Below are 20,546 nucleotides of genomic sequence, written 5' to 3'. Positions count from 1 at the left end.
TTCACCATGGCAACCGGCGACAACAAAAGATCCACATACTTTTTTTTTTTTTTTTTTTTAACTTTATTTATCATTTCAATTTACAAAATCCCTTTGAGGAAACATTAGTTTGCATCTGAAGATCCACATACTTCACGCCGTGTCCTTTTTCACCCGAATGGAATTAGAGATTTTAATGTGCGCATACGGGGAATTTGAACATGTTTTTCGAAAAAAAGAGTAACACCGCAGCACAGAATAATATAAAATTAATTTAACAGATCTCTACATCATTCACCTGCAATCCTGTGGAACTCCTTGATGGCTTGGACAGGTTTATGTAGGCTTGCCACCCGTCCCTTGAAATACGGAATTGTTCCGTAATTGGGAATTAAAAGTTGCGTTCCGTATTGAACCAATACAGACACATATTATGCTCTTATTTATTTATGTAATAATATACAGGTGGAGGTCGTAAAATTTGAATATATTGCAAAACTTCATTCGTAGTAAATTCAACTTAAGGTGAAACAAATATTATTTCCCACTACATGCAAAGTGAGATATTTCAAGCCTTTATTTGTTATAATTTTGATGATTAGCCTATGGCTCACAGTTTATGAAAACCCCAAATAAAAAATCTAAAAAAATTAGAATATATTATGAAATCATTAAACAATTCAATCATCAAAATTATAACAAATAAAGGATTAACATATATTGCTTTGCCTGTAATGAGACTATGTAATATACATGTATTACTCGGTCTGATAACCATCTCCCTGACTAATATTTAATTCTCTGCGCATTAATTCTGCATCTTCATCAATTGTGTCTTCATCAAAAAGACATGCCATGTTCGTGACAATGGACTTCTAATATATATATAGGCTACTGACTCTGTTTTTAATGACAGACGGCAGAACTTCGCCAAAACTCGCCTGCTGACTGAATGAATGAGGAAATCAAATGTGCGTGCGGCTCTGAAAGAGGCGGAGACGCAGAAAAACTCCAGGTTCATTGAGATAAACCTGGTCCCGAGCAGGTTAGGTTCAGAGAGTCTGTTACTACGGTAACCAGGTTAGGTTCAGAGAGTCTATTACTACGGTAACTGACCGAGAGCTTAAGTTACCTCTCTTTGTGAAACAGGCTAGAGTTACCTCTCTTTCTCTGATTTGAGTTACCTCCCGTTGTGAAACGGAAAACTCAGAGTTTCCCTCATTTCAGGGTTAACAGACTCAGAGTTTTCACTAAACCTGCTTTGTGAAACGGACCCCTGATGTCTTATTTACCAAACAATTATTTAACATGATATGAGATGGAATTGCTATAGAGGACTTTTATCTTTTATATTTACTGCTTTCCAAAATTTTGAGGGATTGGAAGAAGAGCTGGCAATCAACTTTACATGATAGTCTGCTTTTGCTTTGAAGTCAAACTTTGAGCACATGGTCCCTAAAGGCTTCAGGCTGAACTATAAGCATCCCCATTACTAACTGCACAAATGGATAAGGATGATTCTTCTGTATTAGACTTTTTTTTTTCTTTTCTTTTAATCTCTTTTTTTACTCCCTTTTAAGCCAGCATGGGGTGAACTTTTGATATTCAAAATAAGGCTTATCCGCACTCCTTCAAAGTCTCGCACATATAAGTTGGCAAAACCTCAGTTGTCTAGATGTAAAGGTTTTTCTTCATGAACCAACTTCACAGCAGTTCCCAGCCAGATGCACATCTGTAGCCGAGCTGTTTATGGTTCTGATCATTTATAAAAAAGAGCAAGAGAGCATTAAAAGTGACTAAAATTAGTGTTCCTCATCTATAGTAATTACTGTTGACTCTGCCCTGGTTCAGGTTCAATAACGTCACTTTTCTATTTAGACTTTTACTTTGAAGTCACAAAAGAAAATAATAAGGAATTAAACAGTATAATGTGGGATGTAAACCACAAAACAATGAATTAAACTGTAGTCAATTAGCTGTTTTTGTTATAAATTTTAATATGCCAGGATTAAAACCCTTTTTGTTGAAGCAGTACATCATTTTTTCCACAGATACAGTATTAAAACAAACAACTGAGAATAGAGCTCAGCAGCATTAATGGAGATAAACGAAGAATGAGTTCCACAATGACGGACAGATGATCAGTCCAGCGGCCGACCATCATGACCTCACATATCTTTATCAACCTATTGAAAAATAACAGTAAGTCTGGTTTAGACAAACATTTGAAAAGTATTCGATGGTGTTATACACAATGTTGTGTAGAAAGCCACATCTAAGCTTTCAAATATCCTTCTGAGCTTCTGTCACTCCCACGTGTTCCTCCTCCTACACCTACATTACTCTTTATTCTGTATCTATGCTATTATCAAAACAAGTTATGGGGGTCACACTTTCTGTTTTTCACTGGTGGGAGCCTTCACAAATCCTGAAAGCATCTGGTCTGACACTCAGTTTTCAAGCACTTAGATACGCGCGTCGATCCTTGAGGTGAAGCGAAAGATTATAAACAAATGGGTGACAAATTAAAGGAAGAACCAAAACGGTGTCAGCAAATGTGCTGAGCTGAAATAGAGGGATAAAAATGTACAAAAAGACATTGGAGTTTACAATTTCCCCCAGTTGCTTGTTTGGACTGGGAGCTGATCATCTGTAACATGTCGTGGACCCTGATGAAAGACAAGTTGTCATCCTGAAAGGATCAGCAACCTTTTTAATTATTAACAATAATCCTCTTAGGGGGATTCCGCCCCCCGCCGAGAAGAAATGACAAATGTTTCCTGGACAGAAGCACATTTCTGCATGCACCGGACCCCCTCAGTAAGAGATCTTTCAGTTCATTTACCACCCATTTTTACATGAACAGCAATTTGCCATAATAGTGCAACGCACATTGCAAAAAGGTCGGGACGTTGTGTGAAATAAGATTAAAATTAGAATGGAATGATTCGCAAATCTAATAAATCCATATTTTTTTTCCCAACATGACAGCTCTGTCTCTCTGCGGTGCTCTTTTCATACCTAGTTATGTTACCGGCCTTAACCTTATTAGTTGATAAATGCTCTTCTTGTTGTTTTTGATTACTGCCATTTACTTTTCCAGCCTTTTGTTGCCCCCGTTCCAACTTTTTCAGATCTTTTGCTGTCATCAAATTCAAAATGAACTAATATTCCCTATGAAATGGCAAATGCCTCAGTATTTGATATGTTGTTTTAAATTCTATTGGGAATAAAATATGTGTTTATGAGATTTGAAGATAATTTTATTATCTTTTCATTTACATTTTACACAGTTTCCAAACTATCTTGGATTTGGGGTTGTTGACGGGTCACATGGGAAAACAAGGCGTCTCAAGGACAGCTATGTACACTAAGACTACAGCCAGTTCAGCATCACAAAATATACACATCTTTAGTGGTAAAATAATACATCACATACAGTATGATAGATAACCACACATGTATCTGCTGGAAGGAATCGCTTTTGTGCGTGCTCTGCTCATTTACCTCACAGTGTGAAGAGATCCGTTTTGAATCATGCATGTACAAAATAGGTTATTGTGTCACAGAATTTGGTTCAAAATAGTTGATGTCCTGTTAAATAAATAATGTTTTTTACACAATGAATCAAATAGATGGGTGTTTCACTGACAGAAAAAGTCCCAGTTACCATTGTTTTCATCGTCAGTTATTTCAGAGGTGATCAAAAGTGCTCAATAAATAAAAAAATCAGCAGCTTGCTCTGCCTGAGCTGAATGCTGACATGAATTACTGCATATTTAGCTGAGGTCCTCCTGTCGTTGCCAGAAGTTTGGCTCTGTGAGGTACATTTATGTCACGTTTCCTGATACTTGCAGTTCCAGCGGGAAAACCACAGGAAGTGTTCATCTGGGATTGCCACACTGGTTTTCCTCCAGCAGATTGTCAAACATTCAATGAAAGAAGCTGAATGTCATGTGGATTTCAGAAACAACACGTATAGATAACTTCTAACCACTTCTGCTGCCCCCAGTATTTACAGAAAACTGCTTCTTCCTGCCGCTTTCCTGACCGCTGTGATGATGCATGTTCTCTCTCTCCAAGCAACCACGGTCCTGCCAAGGTGTTGGGTTTTTGAGCCAGAAGTGGAACTCCTGAAATGATATTTGATGCAACTGCGTCATGTACCAGCAGGTGAGAGCAGGCCGCTGGACCCGGTTCCAGGGTGAAAAGCACCTTAAGCTCAAGGTGGGTTTCGTCTTATTTGACTTGAGAGGAGCTTTTTGCAGGGAGGTCTGTTTGGATGGTGGAGATTTTCTCTCCCATTATTTCCAGGGAGCTCTGTCCATGAGACGAGCAGGACGCACCTTTCTCTGCAGAGCGCTGCTCCAGGCTGTCCCTTTCGTCGGCTGGCAGGAAGGCTTCCCTGCTCTGGGGTTGGACGAACTGCACGCTCAGTCTCGGCACCACCGCCACGCGGGCCTGCTGGTTGGGTTTCCGGATGCAGTGGGAGAGGGTTGACACGCAGCTCTTCTTGAAGTTTTCATTCATAAAGGCGTACACAATTGGATTGTTGAAGCTGTTGAAGAACCCGACGGCCTGAACTATGGCGATGATCATGTTGAGAGTGACTCCGTCGTACTTCTTCTCCAAATCATCTGCACAGATACATGAATGAATGAAGTTTATTCAGTCATTGCAACACAAAACAACACCAAAAAAAAACATTGTACACAGCATGAACTATTAAACCAAAAAAATGTGTTGAACAATAACTGAAAAGGCATAGGCAGAAGCAAACTGCTTATAAAAGCCTATCCTATATTAACAACTTTCTATTTTTGGCTACCAACCTCCAGAAAACCAAAAAGAGAATAGAAAAGCAAAGAAACAACAAAAGGCAAAGAAACAATAGAAAAGCAAAGAAACATTAACAGATGGTCAATTGCACTTATAAGCTTCAAAAATAGCTTTACAAACCATTTTCTTAAATACAACAAAAGAATGACATGTTTTTAAATTTATGTTGGCATCATTCCAGAATTTAACTCCAACGATGGAGACACATCTCCTTATAATACCTTTTTTAGCCATTTGTACTGTGAAATTACAGACACCTCTAAGATTGTAACGAGTCTCCTGAATTGAAAAGAACCTCTGTATTGGGTCAGGGAGCATTTTGGATTTTGCTTTAAACATAATTTGCATGATTTTAAAATAAAACAAATCATAAAATTTAATAACATGAGAATTTAGAAAAAGTGGATCTGTGTGAGCGTAGTAATCAGCCTTATTGATGGTACGTATGGCTCGTTTTTGAAGTTTCCACACAGATTAAGTCAACCATATACCAAGAAGAGCCCATTAAAAAACCATGACACGTAAATGTGTTTAAGGACACTTACGGTACTCAAAAAGCATGTGGACTGTGTGGAACGGAGCCCAACAAATGGTGAATAGCAGGACGATGGTGACCATCATTTTAACAGCTCTTTTCTTTTTCCTGTAAAATTGAAAAGTAATAATCTTGTATGAGTAAAGTACATTGAAAGACACAGGTAATGCATCACACACTGGGGAATGGCTCCAGCGGGCAACCGTGACCCTTCACTGGATTAAGTAGGTATAGAGAAATGGATGGATGGATGAGTGGATGGAGGGAGGGAGGGAGGTAATGCATTTCAATAACAGGAAAGAAGCATGTGCACGGTTAATATAAGTGGTGGCAGTCTTCTTCCTTGGAAGCGTGCCAGAGAGCTCCAGCAGGGACTCGTGATCCTGGCAATCACACGTTCGAATGTTTTCCAGCTGTTTCTCCTTGTTTTTCAAAACTTCTCACTTTAGGTCCGATAAGTTCTGATGTGGTTAAGAACAGAAAGTCTACCTTGGGAAATCGCTGTCCTTTTCTTTTGTTAACCTCATTTGAAGTAAATACACAGTTATAACACCAGAGTACACTTGAAGGTCTGTGGCTGATCCATTGAATGTGAGAAGAAGGCTCATCTGTAATTCATCAGAAGGAAAAGGGAGGTCAGTGTATTATTATGTTTTATTGTTCACCAAAATGTGTCATCTATGACTGGTGTTTTTTGTGACTTTTTCCAGAGAAAGAAAGCCCTGCCAGTATCTCAGTTCTCATTAAAAGTCTCCTGCTGCAACACTTGAACAAGAAAGGAGAACAAAATGTGAAATGGCGGCGGGGACACAATAAGACCAGACATCTATTCTGGTCCTTTATAAAGAGAAACCTTTGTTGTTGGTTTCATACTTCACTTCGTTCAAATATGAAGCTTATATTGTCCAAAACGAATTAAATGATGGTTTCATTAATGCCGCGTTCCATTTGTCCTCGGAAGTAGGGATTTCCCAGTTCCCAGTGGGAATTTTCAACTGGAACGCCCCTCGAAGTGGGAGAGTCTTCACCACCCCCGAGTTACCATTCCAAGATGGCTGCCCCGGTTGTAAACAGTAGAAGAGAGCTCTGTAAAAATTCGTAGCACTTCATTCTAGTTTTGGTCACACTAAATCAGTCGTATACAAGTATTGTTTGGTATGCTGCTATAGTGTAATTTAAATTTTTCATGTGGTATATGCGAAATACAAACTTGTTTACCTACTTTGTAACTGGAACGCTGATAACTCGGCTGTGACGTCATTCCTAGTTCCTAGTTCCGACTTCCGAGGTAAATGGAACGCAGCAAAAGAACACTCCCATTTCAACCAACAATCAGCAAGGTGCTCAGTGCGCGCGCCCACCAGCTCACCCCCACCTTCACCAGGATCTACAACACCTCCACCAGCTCACCCCCACCTTCACCAGGACCTTCAACACCTCCCTGGCCCAGGCAGTCGTCCCGTCCTGCCTGAAATCAGCTACCATCATCCCGGTGCTGAAAAAGTCTCCCGCCACCAGCCTGAACGATTACCGCCCAGTGGCCCTCACTCACCCCGGTAATCACCAAGTGCCTCGAGAGACTAGTTCTTCACCGTATTAAGAACCACCTTGTAACGCCCGCCAATGTAATAATGCCCACAAACGTAATAAACCACAAACGTAATAAAAATATGCAGCTTTTAATGTAATAATCCTGCAAATGTAATACATTTCCCACAAACGTAATAGTCGCTGCCTACTACAAATGTAACAAGCGATTTCCCACAAATGTAATAACTATTACGTTTGTAGAGATTTATTACGTTTGTGGGGAAGTGAAAATCTTCAACTTTCAATGTTGTAATAACTTCCCACAAATGTAATAATGCAATGAATACTCATTAATCACATGAATAACATGAATAAACTTTATGAATAAACTTTTACTGCATTTTATTGTGTTTTATTGTAACGTTATATACTGTAGTTTCTCTCGTCTCTTTTTGGCGAGGCGAGGCAGAGTGCTTGCGACTGTGTCCTGTGCAGTAGCAGTGAACTGGTGATAGCCTATTTATTAATTACGCACATACCATTGAATAACCTCCTTAATAATTGTGTCTTTATTGTCATGTGAATCTGGATCTGAATGAGAATATTTTATAGAGAAAATAAACATGAATGAAAATATTTGAATCATGAATGAGAGGCAGAATGTGCGTATGAAAACCTGTTGCAGCTTTAACTCTGCTGTGCATTATCAGTGTTGTGTCTGCTAAGAGGTAAGGTGTCACAAAAGTGATATTGGACAAAGAACAAATGAAATTCGTTAAAAGTCATTTGGTGATTTAAAAGCCAATCTATTAAACTGGGATCCTAAACGGGCATCCTAGGGATGGGCGTGCTTAATTGATCGATCTTTAGGATTTTAAATTGTTATGGAGAAACAAACTCCGGTTTTATTTCTTTATAACAACCAACTAACTCCGGGAACATTTTTGGGAAATCGCATGTTACGTTTGTAGTAGGCTATTACGTTTGTGGGAAATGTATTACATTTGCAGGGTTATTACATTAGAAGCTGCATATTTTTATTACGTTTGTGGTTTATTACGTTTGTGGGCATTATTACATTAGCGGGCGTTACACACCTCCCCCCGGACTTTGACCCATTCCAGTTCGCCTATCGAGCTAATAGATCCACTGAGGACGCCATCGCCGTAGCTCTACACTCTGCTCTGACCCACCTGGAGCAGCAGCAGAGCTATGTCCGGATGCTCTTCGTGGACTACAGCTCCGCCTTCAACACAATAATCCCAGACATCCTCATCACAAAACTGACCTCCATCGGCCTGCCCCCTCTCACATGTGCCTGGATTAAAAACTTTCTCACCAACCGACCCCAGACTGTGAGACTCGGCCCCCACCGGTCCTCCACCCGCATGCTGAGCACCGGCGCTCCACAGGGCTGTGTGCTGAGCCCCCTCCTGTACAGCCTGTACACCAATGACTGCAGTCCCACCCACAACAACAACCTGATAGTGAAGTTTGCTGACGACACGACGGTGGTCGGACTCATCTCAAAGGGGGACGAGGCGCCTACAGAGAGGAGGTCCTGAAGTTGACAACCTGGTGCTCAGAGAACAACCTCACTCTGAACATCGGGAAAACCAAGGAGATCATTGACTGCGTAGTCAATAACCCTAACCTGAATATTGGCAATAACCCGAATTTGCACGGCCATGTAAACACCAATAACCCCTTTGAATAATATAATTTGCTCATTTTCCGGTTTTTAAAAACCCGAATATGAGCCCTGGGTTACTCCTTTTAAAACCCGAATATTCGGTCATGTAAACGCCAAACGGAATATCCCGATCAAACGGAACAGGAATTTGTTTTCTGCACATGTTCTGTTCACAAGGAATCCTGGTCTTTTGAGTCCAGGAAGTTCTTATAAACACGGAGATACACAAGACCAGGCCACACTTTTGCAGTGAGGAGGAGACTAATCACTTCATAAATGTAATGAAGGATATGAACATTTCTGCATTTGTAGACGGTAGAAAGTACCGGGATAGCGAGATTTACAAAAGGTGAGCGAAAAGTTGCGCGAAAAGTTGCGCGAAAAGTTGCGCGAAGCAGCATTTGTTTTGAATTTGGATACAGGAAGAAGAAGCGTAAATGACACTAATTGCGTCATGATGTTCTCCGCGCGTCACTGGTTTGATCCAGATATCCCAAATGATTAATTACCATGTTTACAGGGATAACCCTGTTTGCTCATGCATGTAAACGGAATATTCCGAATGTTTCAGTAACCGGAATATTAGTAATAACCCAAATTTTGACTGCATGTAAACGTAGTCATTGTCAACTTCAGGAAACAGAACACCGACCCAGCCCCCCTCTACATCAACGGCCAGAGAGTGGAAAGGGTCCACTCCTTCCGGTTTCTTGGCCTCCTCATCTCCGACAGCATCTCCTGGTCTGAGAACGTCACCGCCATCACCAAAAAGGCTCATCAGCGGCTGCACTTCCTGAGAGTCCTCGGGAGATACAAGCTGGACTCCAGCCTGCTGCTGACCTTCTACCTGAGAGTCAGGAGATACAACCTCCAACCTGCTGCTGACCTTCTACCGCTCATCCATCCAGAGCCTGCTGTACTGTATCACAGTCTGGTCTGGCAGCTGCACTGCTGTGGACAGGGAAAGGCTCCAGAGGTGAAAGCAGCGCAGAAGATCATCGGCTGCCCCCTCCCCCCCCTGACAGACATTTACACCTCCCGCTGCCTCAGCAGAGCCACTAAGATCATAAAGGACAGCTCCCACCCTGGCTCTGACCTGTTTGACCTGCTGCCTTCAGGAAGACGTTACAGAGTCATCAGGTCCAAAACCAACAGACTGAAAAACAGCTTTTTCCCTAAAGCCATAACCGCCCTGAACAAAATGTGAATGCCTTCATGTGCAATTACTGTTTTTACCATGAAATACTTTTTCCCGGACTATCTGTGCAATATTCCACTATATGTGTAACTATATGCTATTATCTGTAAATAGGATCTCAGGTCTTCACTATTCAAATGCACCTTAACCTTTTTTATATTTTTACATTATTTATATTTCTTATATTCTTATATTTCTTATTGTTTGCACTATTGTTTCTTATCTGTCTTGCACTGGAGAGGTGATGCTGCTTTCAATCTCACTGTACCCAGGTACATTGACAATAAAGTATTCTATTCTATTCTAGAATAAAATCTCCAAGGTTGATATCATTATTATGGAAGGAACAGACCGCTCTATCACATGGAGGATGCTCAAGTAAGTTCCAGTAAAGCTTTACAGTTGTACAAGGTAGGTATTTTTATTTTCCATGTCTCATTGAGCTGAGGTCACATGGGAATCACTGACCAACTTGTCCTGGGTTGTTTGGGTCTTTTGTCGACCAAACATTTTTGAACTGGTCAACATGTGAGATGTTTTGGTCACATGAATCAAAGTCTGCACGGCTGTTAAATGACCTGCGGAGAAGGGCCACTGTACGTGATGAATAATTCAAACCTGAGGACACCTCCTGTGTTTCTGCTGGTTCGTCCTATTTGAAATAAATGTATTATTCTACTCCATCCATCTTCACTCCGTCCAGGATGTGTGCATTATTGTTAACAAAAGAGTGTCTATTATCCTCGATGTGCAGCTTTTTTTTTTTATTTAACCTTTATTTAACCAGGAATAATCCCATTGAGATTAAAATCTCTTTTGCAAGGGGGACCTGGCCAAGAAGGCAGCACAATAGGTCCACATCAGTTACACATTGAACAACATTGAACAACATCAACAAAACAGACATAAAAAACAGCTAAAACAGTTTGGCAATCACATCACTACAGTATAATCACTCAATTTTCGATAAAAGAACATGAGCATTCAGTAGTCAGATAGACCTTGATCCTAGCTTTAAAATCTACCAAACTTGGGAGATGATCCAATTTAAGATGACTCTGTAATTTATACCAGGACGAGGGTGCAAATGCTTTGAAGGCCCTTTCCCCAAAAGCTGTTCGCGTACGAGGAATAGTATACATTATCAATCTATCAAACACAAATAAGGGGGCAAGTCACACAAGATGGCTTTATAAAGAAAACAATACCAGTGTTCCCATCTACGATTGTGCAAAGAAGACCAGCCAACACTCTCATAAAGACTACAGTGATGAGTACGAAAACCTAAATCTGTTACAAATCTTAATGCTGCATGATACACCGAATCCAGCATTTTCAGGGAGGAGAGATTTGGATGCATGTATAAGATGTCACCGTAGTCAAGTATTGATACAAAAGTTGCCTGAATCAGTCTTTTTCTAACATTAAAGGAAAAACAACTTTTGTTTCTATAATAGAAACCAAGTTTAACCCTGAGTTTCTTTGTAAGACACTCAATATGGTATTTAAAAGATAGATTTTCATCCAAATGAGCTGAGTCTTCACTTGCGGAGCTCGCTCTTCTGTGTTGTTCTTTTGTGGTTGTTTCTTTGTCCAATCTAAAAAAAGGATATGCACGCCTCGATGCATCCGACTGTGTATATAACCTCAACCTATTTTACCTATTGATGGCCTTCGAGTTGTTCATCGTCACCAACACCCCCCTTTTGACGAAATAAATAACTCATCTTTGAGTGAAAATCTTTCGTGATATAGTTTCACACACACAAAAAAAAAAATAATCATAATGTCAAACCCCCCAGCAAAACATTTCCTCTTTACTTTATTAAAAGTTACACCAATACATTTTTGGTGTCCAAAAAACGAAAGACAGAAAGAAAAATTCTACCAAATATATAATAATAATATAAGTCGGCCGTACCTTGAGATCTTGCCGATCTCCCTGTGGTTCATGGTGTTGAGGACGGACGTGTCGCCGACTCTCTTGCGGATCCACAATTCGATTCCAATGCGTGTGTAGAGGAAGAGCATGGCTGCCAGAGGGAGCAGGAAAAGAGCCACCATGATGAAGGTGGTGTACGCCTGCCTGTAAGTCAGAGACCTCCAGCTCTCCTGACAGCAGACATGGTAGTGATCATACAGGAAGTCATACTTCACCTGCAGAAGGAGAAGCAGGAAAGCGTTTATCTCTGCAGGAATCAACACACGTCGACTAACTCTGACTGACAGGTGGTATTTATGCGATTTCTCAAGTCACGTATGATGTGTGATGGGCCTGTGACTGGCCTCAGGTGACCTTATTGACTCTAGAGGAATTTCAATCAGGGTTCAGAAAATATCACAGCACTGAAACCGCTTTCACTAAAAAATCAGCGACCTCAGACTGAACTCTGATGAGAATAAGGTCTCCATCCTTGTCCTGCTAGATCTCAGTGTAGCATTCGATACAATTGATCATGATATTCTAATCAATCGTCTTGAAAAGCTTTGTTGGTCTCTCGGACATTGTGCTGAACTGGTTCAAAACGTACATCAGAGGGAGGAAATACTATGTTAGACTAGGAGGCCATATGTGTGAGAAATATGACAACTACTATGGAGTTGCACAAGGAAGTTGCCTAGGTCCATTACTTTTTTCCCTTTACATGTTACCTCTGGGTGATATTATCAGAGAACACAATGTAGGTTTCTCAGAATTGAATTTCAACTCCCATATAATCAAGGTGAGGAAAAATTCCTTCTTTCATCTCAGGAACATAGCAAAGGTAAGACCTTTTATGAATCAAAATGATGCTGAGAAGCTAATTCGCGCCTTCATATCTAGCATATCTAGATTACTGTAATGCACTTTTCACAGGTCTCCATAAGAAAATCACAGGGAGACTTCAGCTCATCCAAAACTCTGCAGCTCGACTGTTCACAAAAACCAAAAAGAGAGAGCACATTAGTCCCGTCTTAGCTACTCTGCACTGGCTCCCTGTAACATTCAGAATTGACTTTAAGGTCCTGGGGCCTCATCTATAAAGCTTGCTTGCGCACAAAACAGGGCTGAAAGATGCGGAAGCCACCTTCAACGCAAAGTTTGGGATTTAAAATGAAAAAACTAACCGAAAAATCTGCGTATCTCTACGGCAACCCTGACCCTCCCGTAGGAACTTACTTAAGATATGGGGAACTGGCGACGCAGGCGGTGAGGTGGTGAAATGAAGCCAGATTCATGTCATACTCTTATTAATGTCATCACATATCACAACATATATCAGACTTATAATATAATAGCGCTGATCGTGTCTCTCTGTGTTTGAAGCTCAGCGTCAGTCAGGACGCTCAGCTGCTGCTGGAACTGCAGCCGTGGTGAGTGGGGTCGCCACCCGTCCCTTGAAATACGGAATTGTTACGTAATTGGGAATTAAAATTTATATAAAAAGTTTATTCCGTATTTCACAATCGTCCCATGCACGTCTGTCACACGCGCACACACTAGTTAAGCCTAATTATGCCTAAATAATGGTTCCGCGTTAAATCAACGCAGAGCCTACGCCGTAGGGTTACGCCGCAGGTTGCGCGGCGACACGCCCTGTACAGTACGTGGGCCGCGTAACCTACGTCGTATATTCTGCGTCGATTTAACGCGGAACCATAAATCAGCCTTGAGCAGCACTGAGGAGATGAGGGGGAGCGGGCTCCCGTCCCGTCTTCGCACAGTGTCTTGATGATTTGTAATTACAGGCTGAGCCTACCGTTAGTTATTAAACTTAGTAAACTGTAAAAAAAAAAAGGGGGGCGGGGGGGGGAAGACAAAAGCATGAGCTTGAAAAGTGGGGGGGCATGTCCGCCCTGTTCCCAGTGGAAATTGCGCCCTTGCGCCTCACTGCGTTTTATTTTCACTCGCTTTATTTTATACTATTTATATACTATTTATACGTTTACTGTGACCACCAAATAATGTTGTTTTCCTGGCCTCCACCTCATCCTCAACATTTCGATCTAAGTGAATTTCCGTGAAATTTAGTGGTACGGTGGCTCGACACGTCTCATTCATTCTGACGCCAAACAGGCTGCAGGAAGCCGCTGCGCATGCTCAGCAGGCTCATTCATATGCAAATACTACTTTGCATTGCCCTTTTAAAGTATGGAGTGGGCGTGTAGAGGGCGGGATATGAGGCGGATTCGGCTGCACAACCTTCCAGCTGGACTGTGATTTATAAAGCGAACATTGCGTGCAAGTGTGCATGCACGCGGTTTTATAAATCCGGATTTTTTTTTGCGCCCGCCATTTTCGGTTTTTGCGTACGTGCACTTTTAGTATGAATCCTACGCACTCCTTTATAAATGAGGCCCCTGCTCCTTACATACAAAGCCCTGAATGGACAAGGACCAACATCTCCAACATCCTAACAAAGTATGTTCCAAAAAGAACCCTGCGGTCATCAGCTGCTGGGTTATTAGAAGCTCCCAGAAACAGTCAAAAGAAGATCGGTGATGCTGCCTTTGTCAACTACGCCCCAAAATTATGGAACACACTGCCCAAAAACATCAGGGAAGCCGAGTCGGTAGATATTTTCAAAAGACAACATAAAACCTATCTCTTCACTCAAGCATTTAAGCATGAGATATCTGGGTCCTTTTATCTGTATATCATTGATTTTTACTGTCTGCATTACTTTTATACTTTTAAATGTTTTTATATGATCATTTTTATCTTGTACTCTTATTTGTTGATATTTTTATCTTTTTATTTTTCATTTGCCTACGACTCAGTGCAGTATTTTTACCTTTTTATATTCAACATTGCTTTTATCCTATCTTAATAGTTGTTCTGTGGAGGAATTTGGAACTTAATCTTGTCAGGGTTATGTATTATATCACTGCACTTAAATATTTGTGTTTTTTGTTTTAGTTGCTGTTGTTTGTTTCTCTATTTCTCATTGTTCTTGACATGTTTGTACTGTTACTGTGAAGCACTTTGAGCTGCGATTTTCGTATGAAAGGTGCTATAGAAATAAAGTTTATTATTATTATTATTAGATGGTTGCAACACAGGGTTTTGCTTTTCCGAGAAAAATTACATTTTTGACATTTTGATTCGTATCGCAACTGGTATTTAACTTTATGCCCACAGTTGATTGAAACTACTGAAAGCAATTTTGAAATGAGCTGGGCTCTTACCTCCAGCTGCTGCACAAATAGCATCGGAGACCCGACAATCACAGAGGCGATCCATACGAGCCCTGCAGAGCACACACAGATGTGTCACACAAAGAGATGCAATCCACTGATAAACTCTTGTGTCCAGTACATCCAGAAAGTGGGGAATGCCATTTAGAAACAAAGAAACAGTGACTTCCATGGAATTTCAAAGCCAGCTTTTGCGTGACCAATTTCAAAGAATAGACATTGCAGCCGCACAGTTAAATACCTCTCTTGTGTAATTCTCCATTTCTTTGATCTCTATCCCAACAGGGACAAAACACAATACTTTGATTTGGGTAACAAAATGTTGCAAAGCTCGAGGGGCTGCATTTTTTAAATTTTAATACTGTATAGCAGCAGAGAAAGCTGTAGTGGTGTCAATATTGAGTATTCTTTGTGCAAACTTGTCCTTATTTCTTGTATAAATTTTACATATGACATCCCTCTGTTTTTGGGATTGAATGGATTCAACTTTTCACACAGCTTATTGTGAGAAAATCTGTTCAGTGCGTTAAAGATTGCCTTGGTACAAGCTAAACACCTACCCTGTTTCAAATGCATCAGTTAATCAGTCTCCAGCAAAGATTTGGATTTAAAAAAAAACATGCCAGCAATAGACAAACTCCTTCATCTTCAACACATATAAACAAGTTATTCCCATTATATTGAGCCAAAATCCCAGCTAGTTTTCATAATATGATTTTTCTCCTACATTAAGGCTACACATTTCTTGTCATCATGACAATTTGTTTCATGCTAAATATGACTTTATACTCATGATATTATGTTAGTGGTAAAGTTTGACAACTTTAACCTTTCCATAAAGTCATAGTATGACTTTACTCGCAATATATTTAATCTAGTAAGAAGATCCTGCACTCAGATGATTATTTGTTGATTGAGACTGAGTATGACAAGTCATGATGTCACCATGATGGATCATAAAATCTGTGAAAAACACTGAATATTCAAGGTAGACAAGATGCACATGGGATTTTTTTCTTCTAAATTGCATAAAGCAGAATGTTAATGCAAAGCTTATTTAATTTTCATGAATATGTACCGCTTATAATTCAATCACTTCAAAACATATTAAACCATAAAGCTAAACTTGAAAGATGTATTTAAAATTGATATAGACTACCTAATTGTTGCCGCTATCCTTGCCCAGTTCTTGATATTATTATGTTTTGCCTTTGCTTTATTTTGTGCTTTTTTTTTGTTTGTTTGTTGTATTATCTTTTTTTTTCTGTTTTCCTTATTATTAAATATTAATTGTTTTCATCGAATGCTTAGGTCCGAGGGGTGGGTTTGGAAGGGGGTGAAAATATGTGTATAACGTTTGTTTGACATCATTGTGGGTGCCACCGTTTATAATATATATATAAAGGGTAGGTGTCATAAGCTTAGGCTTCAGTCTACACCTTTTGGTCCTTGGTTTTTAGCTAAAATTGTATAAAATTGTGTGTGTATATATATACCAAAAATTATATATATTTTTTTGTATAACACTGACAAATTACACCTGTACTTTGGGTTTGTGGGAATTGAAAGGACCAATAAACTAAACTAAATAAAAAAATAAAAATAAAAAAAAAAATAAAAAAAAGAAATATAAATAAAAACATTTGATCACAAAAAAAACATATTAAAAACCACGAAAGCATACAATACCTAACATCTTGTATGCTCTTTTAGACGAGTACTGCCGCCTCATTTTCAGTGGAAAGACAATACCCTGGTATCTCTCAATGGCAATGCAGGTCATCGTGAGGATGCCTGTCACTATGGCTGTGGTCTGTACAAAGGGAACAGTCTTGCAAACCAGAACGCCTGCAGGAAGCACAGACAAAACAAAACCATGAGGTACTGAGAAACAGCATATAATATGCATTTCAATTCAGGTCGACTTGGCCCCTGTTGGATCAGAGATGGTTAGAGAGTATGAGCTCCTCATCATCAGTCTGCAGGGGAATTAATTGAATTGACAGCTCGACCACCTGTGATCACATCACACTGTGATTATGAATATTTCAGATATAATGAAGAATAGAGAAGAAATACACTTCAACTGTCCTGATGCACATTGAATTAACTCTGACCCCATCTGAGCAGCAGCAGATGCTTTGAGCTGCCTACGATCTTGCTGTGATGCACTCAGCGGCAGCTGCTTGCTGCGTCTTTGTTGGCCATGCTGATGAGAACTGTAATAACATTGTAAAATCTATGCAGTCATCTCCCAAAGGTACAGTTAAAGTAATCAAGGCTGAAGAAGTTGGAATACAGGTGTATTGGAAATCACAGATTTTGTAGGAAACTGAGGCATCACAGACCCAGATCGCAGAAAAATCCCAGGTTTATCTTTAAGTTAATATAATTTTGCATTTTCTGTGCCTCAGCGGTGGGAAGCATTAAAGCATCTCATCAGTTTTGAGTCAGGCAGACTCCGCAGAAGATTGGGGTGGAGTTGACCGGTTGACTCGGCCCCTTGAAATAAGCTGCTGTGACTTTTTGTACTGCATCCATGTGGTATTTTGACAAAAAAAATATCACAGACATGACATGAGGACCTCATGCAATTGTGTCAACTTATTAAAAACACATATAATGTCTCCATTTTAATATAGCGATCATATGGTTAATTTGCTAAATGTATGAAAAGATGCATTTTTTGTAATCATGGTATGGTTGTGTTGATCACATAATAATGGGACACAGGAAACTAGCTGAATCTAAAAGCCTAAGTACTTGAGATTGGATCTTATGAGTCGAATCCTGGTTCATGAAAAAACTTTCCTGGAAGAAGAAACAGGAATACCACTTAGGAAATCTTGTGTGGACTCCAGGAATGGGCAGCCCTGGGTGTCCATGTTACAGTTTCATCTTATGTAGGTCTAAATTTAAACTTGCTTTGTTTGTTTGTTGCCCAAGGTGTAGTAAGAACTGAACCCCCCCCCTCCCACCCCCAATAAAAATCAACCATGACTTTTTTAGACCGTGTAAATCACAGCCCTTGGATTTAATAAATCTAGAGCTACCGCTTCTGCTGTGAACCAACAACAACTCAACTGTAAACATCAAATGCTGCAATCAACTCCTCTGAACTTTTCCAAGAGTATTAAACAGTTTTCCCAGGTCAACACTAGCTGCACACGTTTTCATTATTATGTCCACTCGATGCCACATTTGACATAACTGTGGTTTCTTTTGGTGAAGCATTGCAACCCAGGGGAGCGCTCTTATCAAGAGGAACAGCTTGTAACTGCCCAACATTGCTCTGTGCAATGGGATTAACCTTATTTTTTGCACAGCAAAGTGCATCCTGTTGATTCTTTATTCCTTGACTACATGTGGCTCATTACTCCCCAGCTCTGCCACAAATGTCACTCAGCAGAGGAGTTTAGGATGAGGTGGCAGGTATAGGAGCCGGAGGCAGTCCACGGTTCTCCTGCTGTTTATTCCCTGAGGTTTGGGATTCAAAATCAGCACCACCTCTCCTTTTTCTTTCTTTTTCTCCAATACACACGGGGGAGACATGCGGGCTTATTTGTCATGTCCATGTATTGATTCCTGCTGTGACTTTATTTTATTCTCCCTCCAAAGATGTATCCCCAACAGGGTTCAGGGTGCTTCCTGTGCAACATAATTTGAAATGCTGACTGGAGACAGTGTGAATTACTCTGAATTAATGCATAGTCTCAGCTCCATGTAATCCAGCCACTTGTCTTGAGGTTGAACATCTCACTCAATTCAGTGGAAGCTAAGGTATGGCAGGGTTACGAGTCACAGAACTTAACTAGAGTATCAATCAACACGTCCAGCAAATACTCATCACAGAGGTCTGCTATGTAGCTTATCTGTGTGGTCAAGAAAATTGGAACTTTTTCAAATGCAGTCTCGCTCACTGCAAAAACTCAAAATCTTACCAGGAATATTTGTCTTATTTCTAGTTAAAATGTCTCATTTTTAGTCAAACAATCTCATTACACTTAAAACAAGAGTCATTACCAGAAAAATAACTTGTTATTTGACCATGGGCACATGTTTCAAGTACATTTTCACTTGAAATAAGTAGAAAAATCTGCCAGTGGGACAAGATTTATCTTCTCATTACAAGCAAAACAATCTTGTTCCATTGGCAGATTTTTCTACTTATTTTAAGTGAAAATCTACTTGAAACAGGTGAAAACGGTTGTTTTTCAGTCTTGTCTTAAATGTAACGAGATTTTTTTGATTAAAAATTAGACATTTTAACTAGAAATAAGACAAATATTCTTGTTAAGATGAGTTTTTGCAGTGTAAAATAACTAGTGAAATCGATCATGTTCTGATCACCAAGATTTATCTTCTCATTACAAGCAAAAAAATCTTGTTCCACTGGCAGATTTTTCCACTTATTTTAAGTGAAAATCTACTTGAAAATGGTTGTTTTTGAGTCTTGTCTTAAATGTAACGAGATTTTTTTTACTAAAAATTAGACATTTTAACTAGAAATATTCTTGTTAAGATTTTGAGTTTTTGCAGTGTATAATAACTAGTGAAATCGATCATGTTGTTCTGATTTGCATTTGTAGTTATTCTATATGTATTAAGTAATAAAATAATCAATACAAATAGACACAGAGTAATTCCATAAATGTATTTAAAAAACAAACATTTACAGTTCCCCCTGAAGCCAAGGTGTGGCAGCTGCCATACCTTGCCATACCCAATTGACGCCCCTGAATCCAGCCACTTGTCTTGAGGTTGAACATCTCACTCCAGCCTATTATTGATCATGTCATTCACTCTGAAATCATCCGCTCATTCTAACTGACCGTGCGTCTTTTAATCGACGCTCTCGCTCTACACTCAGAAATATAACCTACTTATGAATGCATCAATAATTATATAAGTACAAAACTCACCTCCAAACCACTCGGAAGAGATATTCTGCAACAAAGTAAAAGGTATGCAGAAGAAAGTGATGAGCAGGTCGCTGACCGCCAGGGAGCAGATGAAAATATCCGTCGCCGTCTGTATCGCGCGTTTCTTTACAACTATGTAGATGACCAGACTGTTTCCAGCCAGAGCCAGGACAAAAATCACCACATACATGATGACGAACGTGGCTTTGGCGCTGTAGGGCAGCTCGGGGATGTAGACGAGCGGCTGGATGTTGTAAGTGCTGATGAACTCCTGGCGGCTCAGGTTGTAGTACTGGAGCATCTCCTGCAGCACTTCGGGAGTTATTTTGGAGGAGCGCTGTCCCGAGTCCGTCGACACCGCCGCCATCCCTTTACAGTATCTTTCTGAGTCCAATTTTGAGAGGAACTTGGTTATAAGAGAGGAAAAAAGGATAAAAGAGTGAGCGGACGCGCTCTCTTGAACCTACAGGTGCGTGTGGATGCTGCGTCTGCGGCGCTGCAGCAGCAGCTGCAAGTTTCTCTCTCATTGGGTGGGAGCGTGTGCGTCTGCAGGGGGAAAAGAGGGGTGGAGTGTTCGTGTCTGTCACCTGTACATGTCTTTGGGTCAGACAGCAGATATTAAATATTTATACACTAAACTATCATAAAAATCGGGGTTCAAAGCATCAGCCT

The 20,546-nt window shown here is 40.1% G+C and overlaps 1 protein-coding gene across 1 annotated transcript; it reads right to left on the bottom strand.

The window, feature by feature from the left end:
• Positions 1 to 4,216: 4,216 nt before the first annotated feature.
• qrfprb (pyroglutamylated RFamide peptide receptor b) lies at positions 4,217 to 20,241 on the bottom strand. The gene is made up of 6 exons (XM_061708499.1): positions 19,875 to 20,241; positions 16,642 to 16,800; positions 14,944 to 15,005; positions 11,696 to 11,931; positions 5,364 to 5,461; positions 4,217 to 4,616 (listed from the first exon to the last, which is right to left on the bottom strand). Exons 1-6 carry the CDS (start codon positions 20,239 to 20,241, stop codon positions 4,219 to 4,221), a joined length of 1,320 nt encoding a protein of 439 aa, XP_061564483.1. The 3' UTR covers positions 4,217 to 4,218.
• Positions 20,242 to 20,546: the final 305 nt, after the last annotated feature.

The sequence above is a fragment of the Cololabis saira genome, chromosome 19 (assembly GCF_033807715.1).
Source record: "Cololabis saira isolate AMF1-May2022 chromosome 19, fColSai1.1, whole genome shotgun sequence".
Taxonomy (NCBI): Eukaryota; Metazoa; Chordata; class Actinopteri; order Beloniformes; family Belonidae; genus Cololabis; species Cololabis saira.
The sequence above is the reverse complement of the archived record's forward strand: the minus strand, read 5'-3'. Positions and strand labels throughout refer to the sequence as shown.